Here is a 22544-nt window from a genome sequence, read left to right as displayed (position 1 = left end):
ACAAAATAATGTAAGCACGTCAAGCAACAGCGACTGGATATTTTCTTCAAGAAATAATAACCGACCTCCACCTCAATGAATCTTATTTACACAAAAAGTGATTTCATTTGTAAAATATCATGAGTTTTTAAGCAATATCTAATGTTTGTACAGATTTTATTGATTAAATGAAATAAAAATTCTGTAAACATGCCTTTTTATGTAATTATGCTTCAGTATGGCTTCCTTTGTTTATGATCAGTTATCCGAACAACCAGTTATCCGAACGACCAGTTACCTGCCTGTCTCAGTCCAATAATCGAGGTTGTTCTGTATTAGGTAAAAATGAAGTTCTCTAAATAAATGTAATGTTCCCCTTTCTTCACAGAATATATTGAGCCGTTCAAACCGAAATTAATTTATCCCATTGATGAACAAATTGAACTTGGACTTGGTATGTATACTTTAGAGTAATTTTAGAACCTGAAGTCTCTGAAAATTGTCTTCCCATTTCTACCAGTGATACAATTCATGCTGGGGGTACAGTTCCATGGGCTTCAAAAGCTTGCTCAAGTAGCCATTCCTCCAATATAAGTCAATGTAGTTCATGTCAAGTCTGTTTTTCCCCAGTCTACTTGGGCGCATTTGGCTCCAAGAATGACCAGAGAACAATCATTAGCAAGATCCCTGACTCTTCTTCCAATTCTAGGGTATAAAATCCAACTGAAGTATACTTAACAGTGCTGTAGCTGAGATCAGATAAATGCATCACTGACTGAGATTCAAATTTTGGAAATTCTAGGCTTTATGGTTGAGTAACATTTGACCTAGATTTGCTGATCGATGTTTATTCATTAACAGTGATGTTGGTTCATTTATTTAGCCATTTATTTTAAATGGGTTTCACATTTGGATTAAAATTGGATCATTCAGAAGAATGGAGAATTATATATTTGTAAGAAGGAGAAATTTTCTACCACATATAAGAGAAACATAGCTAATTCAAGCCCTGAAAGTCTGCACTTTTCTTTATGTCTTTGTTATTCTTGCTGGTTGGAGCTGAAATCCATTGATGTTCAGTGCTAGAAATGTTAACTTTGTTTCTCTCACCACAGATGCAACAAGAATGGCTGAGCATTTCCATCATTTTTTGTTTTTGTTTCCGAAATCCACTAGTCTATGCACTGATGACCCCAGTGAACTTTGTGAAGCCTGTAGGTTGAAGTCTAGCACATACGAAACCCACTGCTATTTAAAAAGGAAGGAGAAAATTTAATGATGGACAATTAGCCTAACATTAGTGGATAGAAAATTAGTGAAATGTATTACTCAGGAAGACCCCTCGTTCACAATGAGAACGTTAGGAAAGAGGTAACAAAAAGTGACAAACCAGAAGTTTTATGATGCATTTTCTCCTCAACAGATGAGACATATCTGAGAAATGAGAGATCCTCTGGTAGGCATGCAAAGGAGGCAGTCACCCATATTAACTACCAGAGGCATGTGGAACACATGCCATTTCTATGATCTGCAGATAGTGGAACAGTATTTCAAGGAGCTTAATGAATATTCAAGGTAGTCAAAGTGAGCAAAAGAGTCACCTCATCAATGTGCACCACAGAATCCCCTTCACTGATTACACTTCCTTCATTCAATAGAATTACATCCTTTCTTTCACATTGGCACCATGGTGTCAATCTCTAATGATTCCAATTGGAATCATTGGACAATATCTTGTTTTTTTGGAGACTAAGCGTACTGTTTTTGAGGGGATGCTACAGGAGACTGTGCCAGACTGTACCAAGTAAAAAAAGGGGTTTGCTGTGGAGGTCAGTGTGGCTTAAGAGAACCTGATTCCAGTGCCACAGAAAGATCAATGATCTATTGCTCTCCATGTCTAATATGTGTCACCATCTACTTAATGCTAACATACATTCATAAGGCTATGAAGGTTTGCCACTGTAGAGGACTTTCAAATACAAGACTGAATGTCAGGCATCTCCAATAGATATTGTATGTGCACTGTCTGTGTGTCAACTAATTTTAGCTACCAATGTTTCACTACATACACCACAGGGCCAGTGTTCAGAATTAGAACATAGAAAAAGCTACAACATTCAGCAGCTCTTGCTCCAGTAGCTCTTTGACCATGCAACTCAATTTGGAGAACCCATAACTATGATGACTTCTTACCAAAGAGTTGTAAGGGACAGGGACACAACTTCAGTCAAAACACCTTAGGAGATTTCTTAGTCACGCACATCATACAATGATTTATTACCTTTCACCTACTATAACTCTTTGATGAAACAGAAACACCATTCATTGAGAACCCCATGCCACATTTTTTCTTAGGAGTAACAAAAAAAATCACGAACAGCTCTGGAGACTGGCATCTCAATTTGTATCTATGAATATAGAGAAAATGTTCATGTACTCATGCTAATGTCTCTTAATACCTGTGGTCATAAATGAGTTGGATGTTGAACGGATTATCCTCCTAGCAATGTAAATGTCTTACTGATTCTTAGTGTCAGCAACAGATTCAGTCCCCAGGTACATATCACTACCATAGACTGTAAATAGCTTGTAGCTCTGAATCCTGGGGAAGTCCATTAGCTGCAGCTCATTAAACTGAAACAAAAATATCCCTATGCAGTATTTCCTGTTAGTTAACTAATTCCTTTTCTACATTAAGATTGTACCCCTTACACTGCAAACTCTTATTTAGCATCATAACTCTCAAATCCCTTTTGAAAATACAACTATAATAAGCTAAATACATAGGTTCCGGTTCTGTTCGCCGAGCTGGGAACCACAACAACGAGCACCCGAGCTACAAATCTTCTCCCAAACTTTGAACATAGGTTCCCTTTTATACACCCTGCTATTTATTTTCTCAAAAACTTTAATAAATTATTTTTGCACAAATTTCTATTCACAAAACCATGTTGTGTCTGCCTGATCACATAGTGATTTTCTAAGTGTCCTACTATAACTCCATTAAGAATGGATTCTAGCAATTTCTCTCTGATAGATGCTGGGCATCTGATCTATAGTTCCTTTCTTTGTGCCTTGTTTTCAAGAAAAAGTGTGTTGAGATAACCCTTTCAGAATCTAAACAATTTTGAAAAATTATAACCTCCATTATCTCTACAGGTACCACTTTTGAAACCTTAAATGCATAACATCTGGCCCTGGGATCTTGTCAGACATTTGGTTTTCCAAGCTTTTTTTTTAGTTTTTCCCTCCTGTTTGCCGTTTGATTTTTACAGTGAAGCCAGCAACAAAATTCCTCCTTCATTTTTTCATTATCAATTCTCTTCATCTAGAAGCAATTCTAGCTCTTTTGCAATTAAATACTTGTAGAAACTTTGTCTGCTTTTATATTATTAGCTAAGCTTCTCTTGCACTGTACTATCTCCTACTTTTTTCAGTTTTTTAAATTTAGCCATAGATAATGTATCCTTCTCTGTGTACTAACAGGGAAACATTTCAAGGCTATGCAGAAAAAAACAGAGGAACTAAGACATATGGATATCTTTTCAAAGAGCTAGCATATCCACAGTAAGCTGAGAAACCTATTTTTGTGATTTATGGTTCTAGCATTAAAATGTGAGTGATTTAATGATAGAAACAAGCCCCACTGAAAACTACTAACTGCATATTGTTTTTCCATTAAGATCTAAACACCGCTCCATAAATGTGAATTTTCAGTACCATTTTCTTTACTTCTAACCATGATAATAACACACAATCATCCTATCAAAAGTAATTATTCCAAATAATAAGATGCATCCACAATTAAGAATAGTGCTCATTGAATGAAATAACGTCTCAGAAATTGAGGTCTTGCTCCTGAGCTGACAGAAGAGAACTGCAGCTGGATTTTTGCCACTTATTGTCCTTCTCCTTAACTCTATCCCTAATTGTTGAATGGAGACATTGGGTTGGGGGGAGTGGGGAAAGGTCGCCTGTCACAATAATGGCATTGTTAGCACTGGTTTTTATTCTGTAGGTACCAATTTTTAATTTTCTGCTGCTAATTTTAATTCCCAGTGCAGCTAAAACTCAACAATGCAGTAACCCAGACACTCAAGCTGAGATCCCAAACATTGAAAATCACTGCTACTAATTGTGGCAACTTGCAAACTCTGGAGCAAGGCTCTGACCTGATTTGTAGTCCTTCTGGAAGACCCACAGGTTTTTATTCACAATGTATATTGTTTGTCAGTTTGACGTGTGCAGGGATCCTGAAATATGTTTGGAACTGTTTAGGTTATGAGCAGAGTTTTTATTTTAATGTTACAAACAGCAAATGATTATTTTACTGGCCACACAGCCCTAAATACAGTAGTTGCATTATTGAGTTTCCTCTTTTGTAATAGGTGAGAAAAGAGAAATTGAATGCAAAGCTATAGCGAACAAGGAAGCGGTTGACTTTTGCGTGCTTTTTTGGAATTTTAATCACAATTATTTAACCAGCGGTGGAAATGATGTCTATGAAAATTCTAGCAGGTAAGATATGTACTGATTTGTGCATTATATGTGCTGCATTGTTATTTTGCACTTAATTACTTGCTTGAGAAGTATTATTGAAAATGATCGTTTCACTCCACAGAGTTCAATAGCTGACTCCCTTTATTCCCGAACATTATTACAGCCTGTGGTCATTTTGTACTAAAAATAGATCTTCTCCCAGGTCACCACTACAGAGGATCTGTAGGGCAGCCTTTGATTTGTCATGCACACAGGCAGGGAAGACTTTTCGGCCTCACTGGAGAGCTGTATCTCCTTGTCTGGTTCTGGGAGGTCACCTCCGGGTGCATACGAAGATAAGGATTAGGAACAGGAGTGGGTTATATGGCCCTTTGAGACTATTCTGTTGTTTAATAAATCATAGCCTGTAACCTCAAATCAACTTTCTTGTCTACATCTGATAACTTTTCACCCCTTGCTTACAAAAATCTATCCATTAAAATAGTCTTAAACTATAATTTTTCTAAAAGCTATTCAAAGATTTTACTTCCACTGCCTTTTCAGGGAGAGAGTTCCAAAAATTCTCAACCCTCTGAAAAGAAATTTTACCCATCTCTGCCTATATGGGTGTCTCCTTATTTTTAAACAGACTCTTGGTTCTAAAATGTTCCATAGGAGGAAACATCCTCTTCACATACATCCTCTCAAGACCCCTCATAATCTTTTGCGTTTCACTCAAGTTACTTCTTCTAAACCCCAGCAGGTACAAGCATAGCTTGTCCAATATTTCCTCATAAGGCAATCGATCCATTCAAAGGATCATTCTAGTACACCTTGCCTGAACTGCTTCCAGCACATTTAAATCCACCCTTAAATAAGGGAAATAATATTGCTCACAGTACTCCAGATGTGATCTTATCAGTGCTCTGTATAATTGAAGCACAACCTCTTGATTTTTGTATTCAATTCCTCTGGTAGTAAGTATTAACATTGCTTTAGCTTTCCTAATTCTTGATGTACCTACACACTGCATATCAGGTCTCTGTAATATCTCACAATTCAGAAAACAGATTTCCTTTTACTACTTTCTGCCAAAATGCACAACTTCACATTTTTCCACATTTCATTCCATTTGCCACAATTTTTCTCCATTCATTTAACTTATTTTATCCCAAGTAGCACCTTTGTGTCCTTTTGTAGCCATAGAGCTGCACAGTATGGAAACAGACCCTTTTATCCAACTCATCCGTGCTGACCAGACATCCTAAAGTAATCTAGTCCCATTTGCCAGCATTTGGCCCATACCCCTCTAAACACTTCCTATTCATATAGCCATCCATGTGCCTTTTAAATATTGTAATTGTACCAGATTCCACCACTTCTTCTGGCAGCTCATTCCATATACACACCGTTCTCTGATGGAAAAACATTGCCCCATTCAGTCCCTTTTAAATCTTTCCCCTTTCACCTTAAACCTATGCCTTCTAGTTTTGGACTACTATCCTAGGGAAAAGACCTTGGCCATCCACCCTATCCATGCCCCTTATGATTTTATAAACTTCTATTAGGTCACCCTCAGCCTCTGACACTGCAGGGAAAATAGCCCCAGCCTATTCAGTATTTCCCGATAGCTAAAATGCTCCAACTGGCAACATCCTTGTAAATCTTTTCTGAACACTTTCAAGTTTCACAACATCCTTCCTTGAATTGAACGCAGTATTCTAAACGTAGCATAACCAATGTCCTGAACAGTCGCAAAATGACTTCCCAACTCAAATACTCAACGCACTGACCAAATGCCTTCTTCACTATCCTATTTACCTGCAACTCTACTTTCAAGAAGCTATGAATCTGCACTCCAAAGTCCCTTTGTTCAGCAACACTTCCCAGGACCTTTACCATTAAGTGTATAAGTCCTACTCTAATTTGCCTTTCCAAAGTGCAGCAACTCACATTTATCAATTAAACTCCATCTGCCACTCCTCGGCGGACCGGCTCTTCTGATCCAGGTCCCTTCACAATTTACTTTCCAACCTATCATTGTGTCATCAACAAATGTGACAATCTTACACTCAGCCCCTTTATCCAAGATTTGCTCAGTTGGCAGGACAGCTAGTTTGTGTTGCAGAGTGGGTTCAGCAGTATGGGTTCAATTCCCATGCTTGATATTACCACGAACGATACTCCTTCTCAACCCCTTCCCCTTGCCTGAAGTGTGGTGACCCTCAGGTTAAAATCACCACAGTTACTTCTCTCTAATGAGAGAGCTGGACTATGGTGACTTTACCTTTATTATATAAACTGCTGATGTCATGGTACTGATCCCTGTTGCATCCCACACATTACATCTTGCCAACCAGAAAAAGGATCCATTTATATCAATTCCATGCTACCTGTTATCTAGTCAACCTTGTGTCTATGCCAATACCCCAACACCATTCATTTTTATTTTCCTCAGTAACCATTGATGTAGCACTTAACAAGTGACATCTGAAATCTAAGTACAGTGAATCTAATGATTCCACCTTATGCACAGCATATGTTACTTCCTCAAAAAACTCCAATGGAATGGTTAAACATGATTTCCATTTCACAAAAATCTTGTTGAATCTGCCTTTTTGTCTTGAACTTATCTCAGTGCCCTGTTATAACTTTAAAAATTGTTTCTAAAATTTCCCTTATGCGAGATGGAAAGCCAACTGGGCTATAGTTTCCTGCTCTCTGCTTCCCTCCTGTTTTGAATATGTGTATCATTTGCCATCTTGCAGTCCAATGGGGCCTTCCCTGAATCTAGAACAGTGACCCAGCATCAGCAGCATCACGTGCTGGAGACTGTGAGGAAAAGCTAAAGTAATCTGTGTAAGAAATGCACTACAAGATCAGTATTATATAAAATATTGTAAACAAAAAAGTTGTGAAAATCTTACAGAATCTGCCTGTAGCATTCAGGAATGTGTAGGCTAGATGATGCATTAGTCAGGGGTAAATGTGGAGTAAAAGGGCAGGGGAATCGATCTGGGTGGGTTACTCTTCGGAGGGTTGGTGTGAGCTTGTTTGGCAAAATGTCCTGTTTCCACACTGTAGCGATTCCAATCTGGCAGCTGTAGGTGAGGGACAAATCATTAAGAAGGAGAGAAAGCAAGAGTTCAAAATAGCAACCTCTCCAAAGTGCAGGACACAACCTAGAGATCTGAACCTTATAGCAATGTAAGCCAAGATGATAGGCCAAGACTGCTCCTCTTGCATGTTGTGCTTTTCATGAGATCTTATCTGGTGAAACATTTGCTGAGTATTCTTAAAGTGGTAGTGCTCTTAAAGTGATAAATTAAATTGAGTTCTGAATTTCTTTTTCTCCTGAGTCGAGTGGATTATTTTTCACAGTTGTTACCTTGAGGTATTTGAGCAATCAAACCACTAATCACCATATAAGATCTTGCAGAACTGACCACTACCAGCTACTAGTTGAGCAGACTGCTGCCACTAAACCTCTTCTTTATCAAATCTAACTATGGTAGAGGATGAGTCACTACTGAGTCTTAACAATAAGAGACACTTGGCTCAGCAACACTTGCAAGTAGCAATAAATAAAAGTTACATTGATTAGTTAGACATAATTGTTTAGACGATCAGCTGACACATATTGGGATCTGGAATTCAACTCCTCTATATGAAATCAACCTATTGGGTTGAGCCTTGTTTAGTTTCCAACATTTAAACTTACAGAATCATTACCTTCCTTAAACAACAATGTGTTACATAATGGGGAAAGCCATTTGTCTATTCTATTTGAGTCTCGTTTCTATGGCAATAAAATATCCTTGTTATGAACATTCCTTGAGGGAGAATCAGCAGGCAGTTCCTGGCAGTCCATCCCTCATGGTCGAGTGGTTAGGATTCGGTGATTTCACTGCCATGGTCTAGGTTCAACTCCCAGTCAGGGAATTGTCATCCCTATGTGGGGGTGGCACAGTGGTTAGCAATGCTGCCTCACATCGCCAGGTACCTGGGTTCAATTCCAGCTTCGGGCGATGGTCTGTGTGGAATTTGCACATTCTCACTGTGTCTGCATGGGTTTCCCCCAAATGCTCTGGTTTCCTCCCACAATCCAAAGATGTGCGGTCAGGTGAAATAGCCATGTTAAATTGCCTGTAGTGATCAAGAATGTGTAGGTTAGGTGCATTAGTCAGGGGTAAATGTGGAGTTAAAGGGTAGGGGAATGGGTCTGGGTGGGTTACTCTTTGGAGGGTTGGTGTGGGCTTGTTTGGCATTTGGCCTGTTTCCACACTCCATTAAAAAAGTTGTAACATTGTCAGTAATTATTGGCCTTTCTCTTCTGTCCACTGTTCTGTTTGCTAAAGTGGAAAGTATTTATTTTTAGAATTATTTATAAGTTAACATAATTCATATTTTCCATTATAATTCCATCATGTTCACACATTCTTGAATTTTAGGATAGTTCCTGAAGATAACAGAGTATCTGTGATTGCACCACTTGTGTTCATGAAAATTAAAAAGGAACATTTGAATAAAACCTTTCAGTGTGTTTTAACTTGTCAAGACACGCAGCAAATCGGTAACATCATTCTTCTCGAAAAAGGTATTCCATCCTGTAGTAATAAGATAGACTGCTCAGTCTTGGCTTCATGTTCTTTTATTCATTCTTTTAATGGTCTGAAAGCTGGTTAATGCGAACTATGTAAGTCATAAAGTTCTAACTTCATATCCAAGTCCATGTGAAGACTTTGTCTGAAGCAACAGCTATGGTGATAGAAGACCATAAGATCATAAGAAATAGGAATTGGAGTCGGCCATTTGGCAGTTCAAACATGTTCTGTGTCATTCAGTAGGATCACGTCTGATCTGCCGTTCTTCAAGCCCACTTTCTTGGCCTTTCCCTACAATCCTTAATTCCCCTACTGATCAAAAATATACCTCAGCCTTAAATAATGATGTGGAGGTGGCAGTGTTGGACTGGGGTGGGCAAACTCAGAAGTCACATGACACAAGGTTATAGTCCAACAAGTTTATCTGAAATCACAAGTTTTCAGAGTGTTGCTCCTTCATCAGGCAAAACACTCCGAAAGCTTGTGATTTCAAATTAACCGGTTGGATTATAACCTGGTGTCATATGACTTCTAGCCTTAAATAAACACAAGGAATCTGACCACATAACTGTCTGTGGAAAGGAGTTTCAATTCTATAAATCCTCTAAGACAAAAAAATTCCTCCTCACCTCAGTCTTAACATGACCATCCCTTTATTCTGAGACTATGCCCTCTGGTCCTAGACTCTCTCATAAGGGCAAACATCCTCTCAGCTTTTACCCTGTCAAGCCCCTTAAGAATCCTGTATATTTCAATTAAATCACCTCTCATCCTTCCAAACTCCAGTGAATAGAATCCTAACTTGTTTACTAGAGAACAGTGCAGGCTGGGTGATTGAATATATTCAAGGCTGAGTTAATAGATTTTAGATCTGCAAAGGAGTTAGGAGTTATGAGGGTAGGCAGGAATGTGAAGTTCAATAAATAAAAGGATTCTGACCACATAGTTGTCTGTGGAAAGGGGTTTCAGTTCTATAAATCCTGTAAGAGTAGAAATTCCTCCTCACCTCAGTCTTAACTTGGTCATCCCTTAATTCTGAGACTATACCCTCTTGATCAGCCATGATCTTATTGAATCGCAAAGTAGGCTCAAAAGGTGAGATGATCTATTCCTGTTCTTAGAATGATCTTGTGTGATTTATGATTCAGAATCCCTATAGTGTGGAAACAAGCCCTTCAGCCCAACAAATCCACACAGACCTTCTGAAGAGTATCCCACACAGAATCATTACCCTCCCCTAGCACTTTATATTTACACCTGACTAATGCAACTAACCTACACGTCCCTGAACACTATGGGCAATTTAGCATGGCCAATTCACCTAACCTGCACATCTTTGGATTGTGGGAGGAAACCCACGCAGACACAGGGAAAACTCCACACAAGCAGCTGCCCAAGGCTGAAATCGAACACGAGTCCCTGGTGCTGTGAGGCAGCAGTGCTAACTACTGAGCCACCATGCCACCCCTGATATTGACAGAGGGCATTAGGTGCCACAATGGAAGAAATAAAAGATGAGATGGCACGGTGGCTAGCACTGCTGCCTCACAGCAGCAGGGACTTGGGTTTGATTCCAGCCTAGGGTGACTGTCTGTGTGGCGTTTGCATGTTCTCACATGTCTACATGGGTTTCCATTGGTTGCACTGGTTTCCGCTCAAGGCCCCCAAGATGTGCCGGTTAGGTGGATTGGCCATACTAAATTGCCCATAGAGCCTGTGGATATGCAGCCTAAGTAGATTAGCCATGGGAAATGTGGCATGACAGGAATAGAGTGTGGGGCTAAGTCTGGGTTGTGCAGACTTGATGGGCTGAATGGCCTCTTTCTGCATTGTAGGGATTCTATGAAAATATATTTAACTGTCGCCTGTTTTGCACAGAAGGACTCTAAAGGTTATTAAACTTTCTCTTTCCACTATTCCTGATTAAATGCAGTTTGAATTAAGGTTCACACCTGAAAAATCCCATCTATATTCTGCACAGATATTATCTGATGTTTTGCATTTTTCGAGCATTTCTGCCACTTCCAGCAGGGTACAGCTAACATTGCCAACAAACACATCCCTCCCCTCCACTGTCAGCATTCTGTTGGCATCTTTCCTTCCAAATCAGCCTAGTTCACTCCTCCATCACTCCCAAAACATCCTCACCACCTCACATCCCATGGTACCTTCCCATGCAATTGTAGAATTTACCTCCTCCTTCCTTAGTGACCAGGCCCCAAATACACCTTCCAAATGAAGCAGTATTTTACTTCTATTTCTTTCAAGGGCAGCATGGTGGCTCAGTGGTTAGCACTGCAGACTCACAATTCCAGCCTTGGGCAACTGTTTGTGTGGAGTTTGCACATTTTACTCTAGTGATGGAGAGTGATGGAGAGCGATAAGTGTGCACTGCAGGGCAAGAGTTATAGCTGGGGGCAGGGAAATTATGATGCGGTGAGGCACGACTTAGGATGCGTGGCTTGGAAAAGTAGGCTTCAAGGCAAGGGCACAATTGATATGTGGAGCTTATTCAAGGAGCAACTATTGAGTGTCCTTGATAAGTATGTACCTGTCAGGCAGGGAGGAAAGGGTCGTGTGAGAGAGCCGTGGTTTAATAAGGAATTCGAATCTCTTGTTAAAGGGAAGAGGGTGGCTTATGTAAAGATGAGGCGTGAAGGTTCAATTGGGGCGATTGAGAGTTATAACGTAGCCAGGAAGGATATGAAGAGAGAGCTAAGAGCAGCAAGGAGGGGACATGAAAAGTCCTTAGTTGGTAGGATTTGGGAAAACCCAAAGGCTTTCTATAGGTATGTCAGAAATAAAAGAATGACTAGGGTAGGAATAGGTCCAGTAGTAGTGGGAAGTTGCGTGTGGAGGCTGAAGAGATTGGGAGACACTGAATGAATACTTTTCGTCAGTATTCACTCAGGAACAGGATATTAGTGGGAAGTTGCGTGTGGAGGCTGAAGAGATTGGGAGACACTGAATGAATACTTTTCGTCAGTATTCACTCAGGAACAGGATATTGTTGCCGATGTGAATACTGAGTTACAATTAATTAGAATGGACGGCTTTGAGGTATGTAGGCAAGAGGTGTTAGAAATTCTGGAAAAGGTGAAAATAGATAGGTCCCCTGGGCCTGATGGCATTTATCCTAGGATTCTCTGGGAAGCAAGGGAGGAGATTGCAGAGCCATTGGCCTTGATTTTTATGTCCTCGTTGTCTACAGGAATAGTGCCAGAAGACTGGAGGATAGCAAATGTGGTTCCCTTGTTCAAGAAGGGGAGTAGGGATAACCCTAGTAACTATAGGCCAGTGAGCCTCACTTCTGTTGTGGGCAAAGTCTTAGAGAGAATTGTAAGGGATAGGATTTATGAACATCTGGATAGGAATAATGTGATCAAGGATAGTCAGCATGGTTTTGTGAAGGGCAGATCGTGCTTCACAAACCTTATTGAATTCTTTGAGAAGGTGACTAAGGAGGTGGACGAGGGTAAAGCGGTAGATGTGGTGTATATGGATTTTAGTAAGGCGTTTGATAAGGTTCCCCATGGTAGGCTACTGCAAAAAATACGGAGGTATGGCATTGAGGGTGATTTGGAGGTTTTGGATTAGGAATTGGCTGGCTGGAAGAAGACAGAGGGTAGTAGTTGATGGTAAAAGTTCACCTTGGAGTGCAGTTACTAGCGGTGTTCCGCAAGGATCTGTTTTGGGACAATTGCTGTTTGCCATTTTTATAAATGACCTGGAGGAGGGGCTAGAAGGTTGGGTGAGCAAGTTTGCGGATGATACGAAAGTCGGTGGAGTTGTTGACAGTGAGGAAGGATGTGTCAGTTTACAGCGGGATATAGATAAACTGCAGAGCTGGGCAGAAAGGTGGCAAATGGAGTTCAATGTGGGTAAGTGTGAAGTGATTCACTTTGGTATAAGTAACAAAAAGATGGGGTACTGGGCTAATGGTCAGATACTTGGTAGTGTGGATGAGCAGAGGGATCTTGGTGTCCATGTACACAGATCTCTGAAAGTTGCCACCCAGGTAAATAGTGCGGTGAAGAAGGCATATGGCGTACTGGCTTTTATTGGTAGAGGAATTGAGTTCCGGAGTCCTGAGGTCATGTTGCAGTTGTATAAGACTCTGGTGTGGCCGCATCTGGAGTATTGTGTGCAGTTTTGGTCGCCATACTATAGGAAGGATGTGGAGGCATTGGAACGGGTGCAGAGGAGGTTTACCAGGATGTTGTCTGGTATGGTAGGTAGATCGTATGAGGAAAGGCTGAGGCACTTGGGGCTGTTTTCATTGGAGAAAAGAAGGTTTAGGGGTGACTTGATAGAGGTGTACAAGATGATTAGGGGTTTAGATAGGGTTGACCATGAGAACCTTTTTCCACGTATGGAGTCAGCTATTACGAGGGGGCATAGCTTTAAATTAAGGGGTGGTAGGTATAGGAAAGATGTTAGGGGTAGATTCTTTACTCAGCGAGTTGTGAGTTCATGGAATGCCCTGCCAGTAGCAGTGGTGGACTCTCCCTCTTTATGGGCATTTAAGCAGGCATTGGATAGGTATATGGAGGATAGTGGGCTAGTGTAGGTTAGGTGGGCTTGGATCGGCGCAACATCAAGGGCCAAAGGGCTTGTACTGCGCTGTATTGTTCTATGTTCTTCTATGTTCTATGTTCTCTCTGTGTCTATATAGGTGATTAGATTAGACCCCCTACAGTATGGATACAGGCCATTTGGCCCAACATGTCCACACTGACCCTCTGAAGAGTAACCCACCCATTTCTCCTTTGGTCCAACAAGTCCACACCACCCTTCAAACACCAACTCACCCAGACCCATTCCCCTACCCTTTATTAACCCCTGACTAATGCACTTAACACTATGGGCAATTTAGCATGGCCAATTCACCTGTACTGCATATCCTTGGATTGTGGGAGGAAACCGGAGCACAAGGAAGAAATCCAGGTTTCCTCCCACAATCCAAAGATGTGCAGTACAGGTGAACTGGCCATGCTAAATTGTCCGTAGTGTTATATGCATTAGTCAGGGATTAATAAAGGGTAGGGGAATGGGTCTGGGTGAGTGGCTGTTTGAAGGGTGGTGTGGACTTGTTGGGCCGAAGGGCCTGTTTCCATACTGTAGAGAATCTAAACTAATCTAGTTTACTGAATTCAGTGCTTGCAATGTGGTCTACTTTCGATTCGTGAGACCAAACATTTACTGGGTGACCACACTGAGGATTATTTCCACTCTCTCTGTAGCAACGCTCCCAAACTTCTAGTTGCTTACCATTTCCACTAACCACCTTACTCCCATGCTTATATTTCCACCCTGGGCCTACTACAGTGTCCCAATGAAGCTGAATGCAAGCTGAGGAACAATACCTCATCTTCAGCTTTACAGCCTCTCAGACGCAACTTCCCAACTTCAGAGCATTATGTCTGTTCTCCATTTTTGTTACATTTCCTTCATTTTCTTCCATAAATAAGAGGATCTTACGCATACACCACTACTATTGCTTCTCCAGCACTTCTGGTGCCTGCTGTAGGTTACTCAATCTCCAAAGCATATTGAATTGCAGTAACCATTGCTGCCCAATACACTTTAGTCTTGGGTTTGATGTACTGGTCTTCAAATAATCATATATTCAGTCAACACCAGAAACCATAGTGTTTTATAGTCTATTGGCTAATACAGGCTGCAACGTCTGATTGACATTCTGAAGTTTTGGTAACTGCAACAAATATTATTTAATTTACTTTCTCATAGGCAAAGGTGACACTGATCCAGTAGTCCTACCAATAATCATGGCAGTGGCTGTTTTCATCAGTGTAGCAGTTGTATATGTCAAGTTCAAGATTTATTTTGTCCTTTGCTTCAGAGACTTCATTTCCAGAGATGAAACTTTAGAAGGTAAAACTTTAAAAATAAAATCTGTATGTCGGTTGTATTTTGATTCATGTCAAAGCAGACTTCCTAAATTCTCAGAAATAGGAATACCTCGACCAGGCTGTGATCGGGTCACCGTCTTTCTTTTTGTGAAATGCTAATGTTACCAAATTATGTAAACTAGAAACCCTGGGGCATGGGTTCAAATCCCACTGTGATATCTGGTGGAATTTAAAATTCAATTTGTGAAATCTGGAATTGAAAACTAGTCTCAGTAATGGTGACTGTGAAACTAGCATTTGTTGTTGCAAAACCCAATTTGTTTCATTATTGTTGTTTATAGAAGGAAATCTGCAGTCCTTACCTGGTCTGGCATTTGCCTGAGTCCAGAAGCGATTATTTTTCACTTGGCCTCAGAAATAGCCGAGCAAGCTATTCAGTTCAAGGGCTGTTAGGAACGAGGGATAAATTGCAGGCGTTTCCAGTGATGCCCACTAACCACAAATTAATAAAATACCAACCTTAACTAATTAACGAAAACACAAAGTCCACATATATCTGAAAATGATTTTGAAAGTTGAAAAACACCAAGGTAATTTTAACAGTTCCATCAAGCTGACTGACTCTTTTCCTGATGACAGGTTGAAATAACTGCACAGAGGCTGCTATCCTATCAACAAGTCACCATTTATTTACATGTGCACAGTACAGGGACTGTGGCCAGCCAGCTCAGAGTCAGTCCCTGATCTGAGGAGATTCTGAATCCCCTGTTCTTATTGGTCAGCCCAGGCTTTCCTGATTGGCCCAAGGTGAATAACTCCAGTCAAAGATCTCGTAATATACAAGATCCACTTGATTCTAATAATGGGCTGAATTTTCTGTCACTTTAAATTGCAAGGATAATGTTTTGAAAGTTGTAAAAATACAGTGAAAATGGATTCTTGGTAGAGAAAAAGATATCTTTTAGGGTTTAAGGACATGAGCAGAATCTCACTAATCCAGTGCTTATGACCATGTACTTGCATCTAATTATTAGTCCAGTCTTTGTGCCAAGTGTGGAGAAAGTGAGGACTGCAGATGCTGGAGATCAGAGCTGAGAATGTGTTGCTGAAGAAGGGCTTATGCCCGAAATGTCGATTCTCCTCCTCCTTGGATGCTGCCTGACCTGCTGCGCTTTTCCAGCAACACATTTTCAGCTTTGTGCCAAGTGTTCCTGGTGTGATTCAAAAGGTGTGACTGACTATGATGGAAGTATATTGAAGAGAAGTTAGTTGTGATGCAAAAGCAGGAGAGGAGGTGAAGGGGTGCCAGTGAGAGAGTAGAAAGTGCAAAGGACAAGAAATAGTAACCATTTGGGAGAATAAGGTGTGTGAGAGATATGGCGTGGGCATCATGCATGCAATATTGAGAGTTGATAAGAGTGGCACTTAGTGTGAGCAACAGCCCTATGTGTATGAGGTAGCAGAAAGAAGATGGTAGTACCTACTCTTACAGAGCACAGGTCATTAACCTTCTTCTTGCATTGATATTGTGGAGCTTGAGGAGAAATTCCTGCTTTTCCTAACCATACGTGGATGAGAAAAGTTCACCTTTGTCATCCCAGTCATCTGGATAGCAAGCTGGTATGGTCAGAGAATATATCATGCATTCCCCAAACCAAGAATGGCAAGTGGCATCCTACATATGTCATTCGACCCTATCAGCATTTTAAAGTATTCTTCCATGTTACTCAGTATGGTCGAGCAGTAGGCCTGGGACAGTAGTATCATGCACAGCGATGGTGAATATGAGTAGATTATTGTCCATTGTTAAGTTGTCACTGATGAGTTTACTTGGGCAGGAAGCTTGAGCAACTTTTTACAGCATTCTAATTCTCGCAAGTAAAATTTCTGTCTAATGCCATAGATTAATTCATAAAGAAATATTATTAACTGTTATCTTCTTGTTCTTTCCCTAACTGTACTGATTAATGCTGATGTTTTGAACTTAATGTTCAGACAGTAAAGAATATGATGCATACGTGCTGCTCCTTAAGAGTAATGATGCTGTCCTCAGTGCTAAAGAAGAAACATTTGCATTGGAAGTATTACCTTCAATTCTTGAGGAAAAGTTTGGTTACCGATTATGCATTTTTGAACGCGATGTCCTTCCAGGAGGAGGTAGGATAGGTTTATTCCTGTCCAGTTAATAACAATACTGAATGAATATATATATATATATATATATATATATATAGAATGAAATGTATTTACAACTAATTTTTCTATTATCCCTCAGTTGTCCATCAACCCCATTTTATATTTAATCTGCCCTTGGAAATAGTTGTCTTGAAGCTTGCTTTCAAACTCCCAGCTGTCTAACCTTTGGCCCTCTGCTTGATGTTTTTGTTTAACTATTTGGAAACATCTCTGTTTTCAAGGTCTTTCTCTAATCAAAAGCCTTCACTATTTCCCGCTGTTCCTGCTGTACTGACTCCCACTTTCATTCCTTCAAGAAAAAATGCAAGTTCTCTCCAATCCAAATGTGAGCTCATACCTATACAACAAATCATGGCCGTCCTGTGGTACCTTCATTCCATCAAAGCATAAAGTTAAAAATATAACCCCTATTTCTTGACATTATTTTCTATTTCCTTTTGTGCTCTCCAAGCTTATCATGATCATGAAACTCACCCAATTTCACTTCAGTGGTAGGTTTTGGAAATAATTCTGAGGGAGAGAATTAATCTTCATTTGGAGAGGCAAGGTTTGATCAGGAATAATCAGCATGGCTTTGTTGGAGGGAAGTGTGTCTAACAAATTTTATTGAACTGTTTGAGGAGATGACCAGCTATGTAGATGAGGCACTGCAGTTCATGTTTATGTGAATTACAGCAAAGCCTTTGTTAAGGTACCACATGGGAGACTGATAAAGAAGGTAAAAGCATTTGGGATCCAGGGTAACTTGCAAGGTGGAGATAGAGAAGTTGTGGTAAAAGGATTTTCATATGACTGGAGGCCAATGTGCAGTGGTGTACCACAGGGATCGGTGCTGAGTCCCTTATTGTTCATGATACACACACAAACATATATATATATGATGACACCAAGATTGGCTGGGTAGTTGACAATGAGGAAGAAGGTGTTAGTTTACAGGAAGGTATTGATGGATTAGCCAGATGGACATATCAGTGACAGATGGAATTTAACCTTGAAAACTGTGAATTGATGCATTTTGGAAGAGTGAACAAGACAAGGGAGTACTCAATGAATGACAGGGCACTCAGAACTTCAGAGGAACAAAGAGACCTTGGGTGCTTGTCCTCAGATCCCTCAAGGCAGCTTGTCAGATTAATAGAATGGTTAAAAATGGTTAAAAATGCATACGGGACATGCCTGTCAGTCATGGCATAGATAATATGAGCAGGAAAGTTATGTTAGACCTGTACAGGACTTTGGTTAGGCTACAACTGGAATACTGGGTGCTGTTCTGATCACCGCATTATAGGAGGAATGTGATTGCACTGGAGAGGGAGAGTGGTTAGCATTGCTGCCTCGCAGCGCCAGGGACCCGGGTTCGATTCCAGCCTTGGGCGACTGTCTGTGTGGAGTTTGCACCTTCTCCCTGTGTCTGCGTGGGTTTCCTTCGGGTGCTCCGGTTTCCTCCCACAGTCCAAAGATATGCAGGTCAGGTGAATTGGCCATGCTAAATTGCCCAAAGTGATAAGTGCATTAGCAGGGAGTAGGTGAGTGGGTCTGGGTGGGTTACTCTTCGGAGGGTCGTTGTGGACTTGTTGGGCCAAAGGGCCTGTTTCCGCACTGTAGGAAATCTAATCTAATCTAAAAGAAATGTGAGGAAAAATCTTTTCACCGAGAGGATGTTGGAATCTGGAATGCACTGCCTGGGAGTTTATTTGAGGCAGGAAATCTCACAACCTTTAACAAGTACATGGATGAGTACTTGAAATGTCATAACATTCAAAGCTATTGGGGAAGAGCTGGAAAGTGGGAATAGTGTAGACAGGACAGCAAAATCTCAATAAACTGAAGGGCATCTTCTGTGATGTATGATCTATGGTTCTGTCTTTGGGCATGCTCCCATCTCTTTCAAAATGTCCTTTATCACCCCTCATCAAAAAAACAACTTTGACAATCTAGCAAATAATTGCCCCATTTTAAATCTCCCTTGCCTTTGCATGTCCTAGGATATACTGTTGCCTCTCAGTTCTGAGTCCGAAGCCCCACATTTGAATCTTTTCAGTTTGGTTTCTGTCCCTCACACAGCATTCAATTAGCTCTTATCAAAGTCGCAAATGACATCGAATGAGACCATGAGAAAGGTAAACTATCCTTCTTAGGCCTTCTCAATTTGACTATACTCTTGCAAGTTTCTTCCATAGAGTCATAGAGATGTACAGCACGGAAACAGACATTTCAGTCCAACTTGTCCATGCCGACCAGATATCACAACCCAATCTCGTCCCACCTGCTAGCACCTGGCCCATATCCTTCCAAACCCTTCCTATTCATATACGCTTTTAATTGTACTAGCTTCCACCACTTCCTCTGACAGCTCATTCCATACATGTACCACTCTCTACGTGAAAAAGTTGCCCCTTAGGTCCCTTTTATATCTTTCCCCTCTCACCCTAAACCTATGCCCTCTACATCTGCAATCCACCACCCCAGGGAAGAGACTTTGTCTATTTATCCTGTCCATGCCTCTCATGATTTTGTAAACCTCTGTAACATCACCCCTCAGCCTCCAATACTCCAGAGAAAACAGCCCCAGCCTATTCAACCTCTCCCTATAGCTCAAATCCTCCAACTCTAGCAACATCCTTGTAAATCTTTTCTGAACCCTTTCAAGTTTCACAACATTGTTCTGATAAGAAGGAGACCAGAATTGCATGCAATATTCCAAAAGTGGCCAAACTAATGTCCTGTACAGCCAAATTCAGTTATCTTCAGTGACAGTCCACCCCCTCTACCACTCTCCCGGCCCCCCACCTCCTCTTTCTCATTTTCACACTGTCTCTTACAGACATTCATTCAAAAATACTGCTTCAGTTTTCACATATATGCTGAAGACACTCAGCCCTGCCTCAACACCAACTCTCTCGATCCCTCACTGTTGTTAAGTTGTCAGAATGCTTATTTGACATTAAGTACTGACCAGAAATTTCCTCAGATTAAATATTAGGAAGATGAACGGACTCCATTCCCTAGCTACCAACTCTATCCCTTTTTCTGATAACTGTCTGAAGATAAAGTCATAGATTCATAGACTCCTGCAGCACAGAAACAGACCCCTTGGTCCAACCAGTCCAGTGGTTAATACTGTTGCCTCACAGTGCCAGGGACCAGGGTTTGATTCAGGCCTCAGGTGACTGTCTGTGTGGAATTTGCACAGTCTCCCCATGTCTGCATGTGTTTGCTCCGGTTTGCTTCCACAATCTAAAGATGTACAGGTTAGGTGCATTGGCCAAGCTAAATTGCCCACAGTGTTCAGGGATGTATAGGTTAGGTGCATTAGTCAAAGGTAAATGTAGGGGAATGGGACTGGATGGAATACTCTTAAGAGGGTTGGTGTGGACTTCTTGGACCAAAGGCCTGTTTCCACACTGTATGAATTCTATGAGAACTGGGCGAACAGAACTGGACACAATATTCCAGAAAAGGCCTCACCAATATCCTGTCCAACCTCAATATGACTTCCCAACTCTTATGCTTAAAGGACTGAGTGATGAAGGCAAGCATGCCAAGCACCTTCTTAACTACTTTAATTCATGAGTTTGATGTCATATTTGACCTAATTGAATTCCCAATCATATAATCAAACCATTCATTTCTATCTATGTAATATACCCTGACTGCATTTCTGTCTCAAATCTTATGCTGCTGAAACTCTTAATATCCATAGGTTTGCCTGTTTCAGTGCCTTTTGACTGGCCTTGCACATTCTACCCTGCATTTACTTGAGGTTTTTCAAAGCTGTGCGGGTGGTGTTCGAACTCAAGCCTGGACACAAATATCCATCATCCCTGAGCTCCTTGATGTTCATTGATTCCAAATTAAGTATAAGGGCCTCAGGCCTCTTCATTTTTGTAATCTTCCCCGACCCCGTAACCTTTTGACATATTGATGTTTATCTTATTTTGGCCTCTTGAGAATCCTTTATTTTATTAGTCTCATTACTGGGGCTGTGCCTTAATTTCTCTAGGCCCTAACCTCTAGAATTCCTTCCACAACATTCTCTGCTTCTCTTCCTCTTGCTTTCCTTTAAAATACTCCTTAAAACCTACTGCTTTGGTCAAGCTTTTGATTTTTTATCCTATTATCATTTTATTTGATTCAGGGATACACGTTGCTTTAGCACCCTTCTGCGAACCATTGGCACATTTTATTACATTAGAGATACCATATAAATCCAAATTCGCTAAGTTATTTAAATTAATTGTTCATTTTAAAATGTTTGTTTTGCTTTACAGCTTCTGCAAATGATATGCTGTCCTGCATCAACAAATGTAGAAGATTAATTATAATACTTTGTGCTGAATGTGTGGCAGAAGATAGTTCTATGTATGAACTGATGACAGGTCTTCATCAAGCTTTAGTCAACAGATTAATAAAGCCAATCCTCATTGAATACAATCCAATAAGAGATGTTGGATTTTTGCCACAATCGCTTCAGCTTATTTTGAGATCAAACAGGAGAGTGAAATGGAGAAGTACATCTCTATCACAAAATTCATACTTTTGGAAGAAGATACGTTATCTTATGCCAGCAAAGCATATTTAAACTTCTGTAAATTCCCAAAATGGAGGAGTCATTCTTTGACAGCAGAATCTGAAACTGCAGTGATCTCATAGATTCATAAGATGGGAGTTCATGCAGGTGTCTTTTTGTCTGTTACTGCAGAAGGAATGACAACACTGTGAATAGCCAACTTTAAGATTCTGAACAGAATGCTGAAAAGGAGTTACAGGGGCAACTGACTAATGTGAAAATTATCCAACATGCAAGTATAAAGAAATAAGACTTGAAGCCTGGAACAAGAAACTGTAATTAGACACATCCTGTCTTTGAGGCAGATTTACTTACAATTTACATTCTCATGATCTCTACTCAGTAACCTTGATCTCTTGGGAGATGGACTGGTGTGAGTGAAAGTTTTAATTCTCTGAACTCCTGATATGACTCACGGAAATGTTTTGAGGCATGTCTGTTATTGTGCAGTTACTATTGGCATTTGTCTGAACATAACATAATTTTGTCAACAGCATAGTCCCTCAGCCTGCAAGAGGGTAAATACCAGTTAGACTATTTGTTGCAGTGGTTGAAGGAAAATTGTAGGCTCTAACGTCAGAAAAACTTCTAATTCTTTCTCCGAAAGAGCCATGGGTTTTTAACATCTAACTGAAACAATGGATAAAAGAGTCTTCAGCTAAGCTTTAATTTCATTCTTAACTATTTGCTAAGTACTTCAGAAAGAGTTATTTGTTTCTAATGAACCAAAGGTGGGAAGTATTATTACTGAGCCTATAAAATGCTTCTGTGGCATTTAAGTATTATTGTGACATGTCAAGGTAGATTTAAATTTACTCCAGTATTTAATGGTGATGTACGTTT

General features: G+C 40.4%; 1 protein-coding gene across 1 annotated transcript in view; it reads left to right on the top strand.

Annotated features, from left to right (window-relative positions):
* The window catches only part of LOC140481692 (interleukin-18 receptor 1-like), a 50068-nt gene extending 28284 nt beyond the window's left edge, over positions 1–21784 (top strand). The window contains exons 4-9 of the mRNA XM_072578267.1: positions 368–433; positions 4368–4497; positions 8910–9055; positions 14814–14957; positions 16931–17092; positions 21403–21784. Of these exons, the coding sequence (XP_072434368.1) occupies positions 368–433; positions 4368–4497; positions 8910–9055; positions 14814–14957; positions 16931–17092; positions 21403–21713 (959 nt within the window). The 3' untranslated portion in view covers positions 21714–21784. The remainder of the gene's footprint in view (positions 1–367; positions 434–4367; positions 4498–8909; positions 9056–14813; positions 14958–16930; positions 17093–21402) is intronic.
* Positions 21785–22544: the final 760 nt, after the last annotated feature.

This window comes from Chiloscyllium punctatum, chromosome 9 (assembly GCF_047496795.1).
Source record: "Chiloscyllium punctatum isolate Juve2018m chromosome 9, sChiPun1.3, whole genome shotgun sequence".
Lineage (NCBI taxonomy): Eukaryota > Metazoa > Chordata > Chondrichthyes > Orectolobiformes > Hemiscylliidae > Chiloscyllium > Chiloscyllium punctatum.
This window is presented reverse-complemented; position numbering and strand designations above follow the sequence as displayed.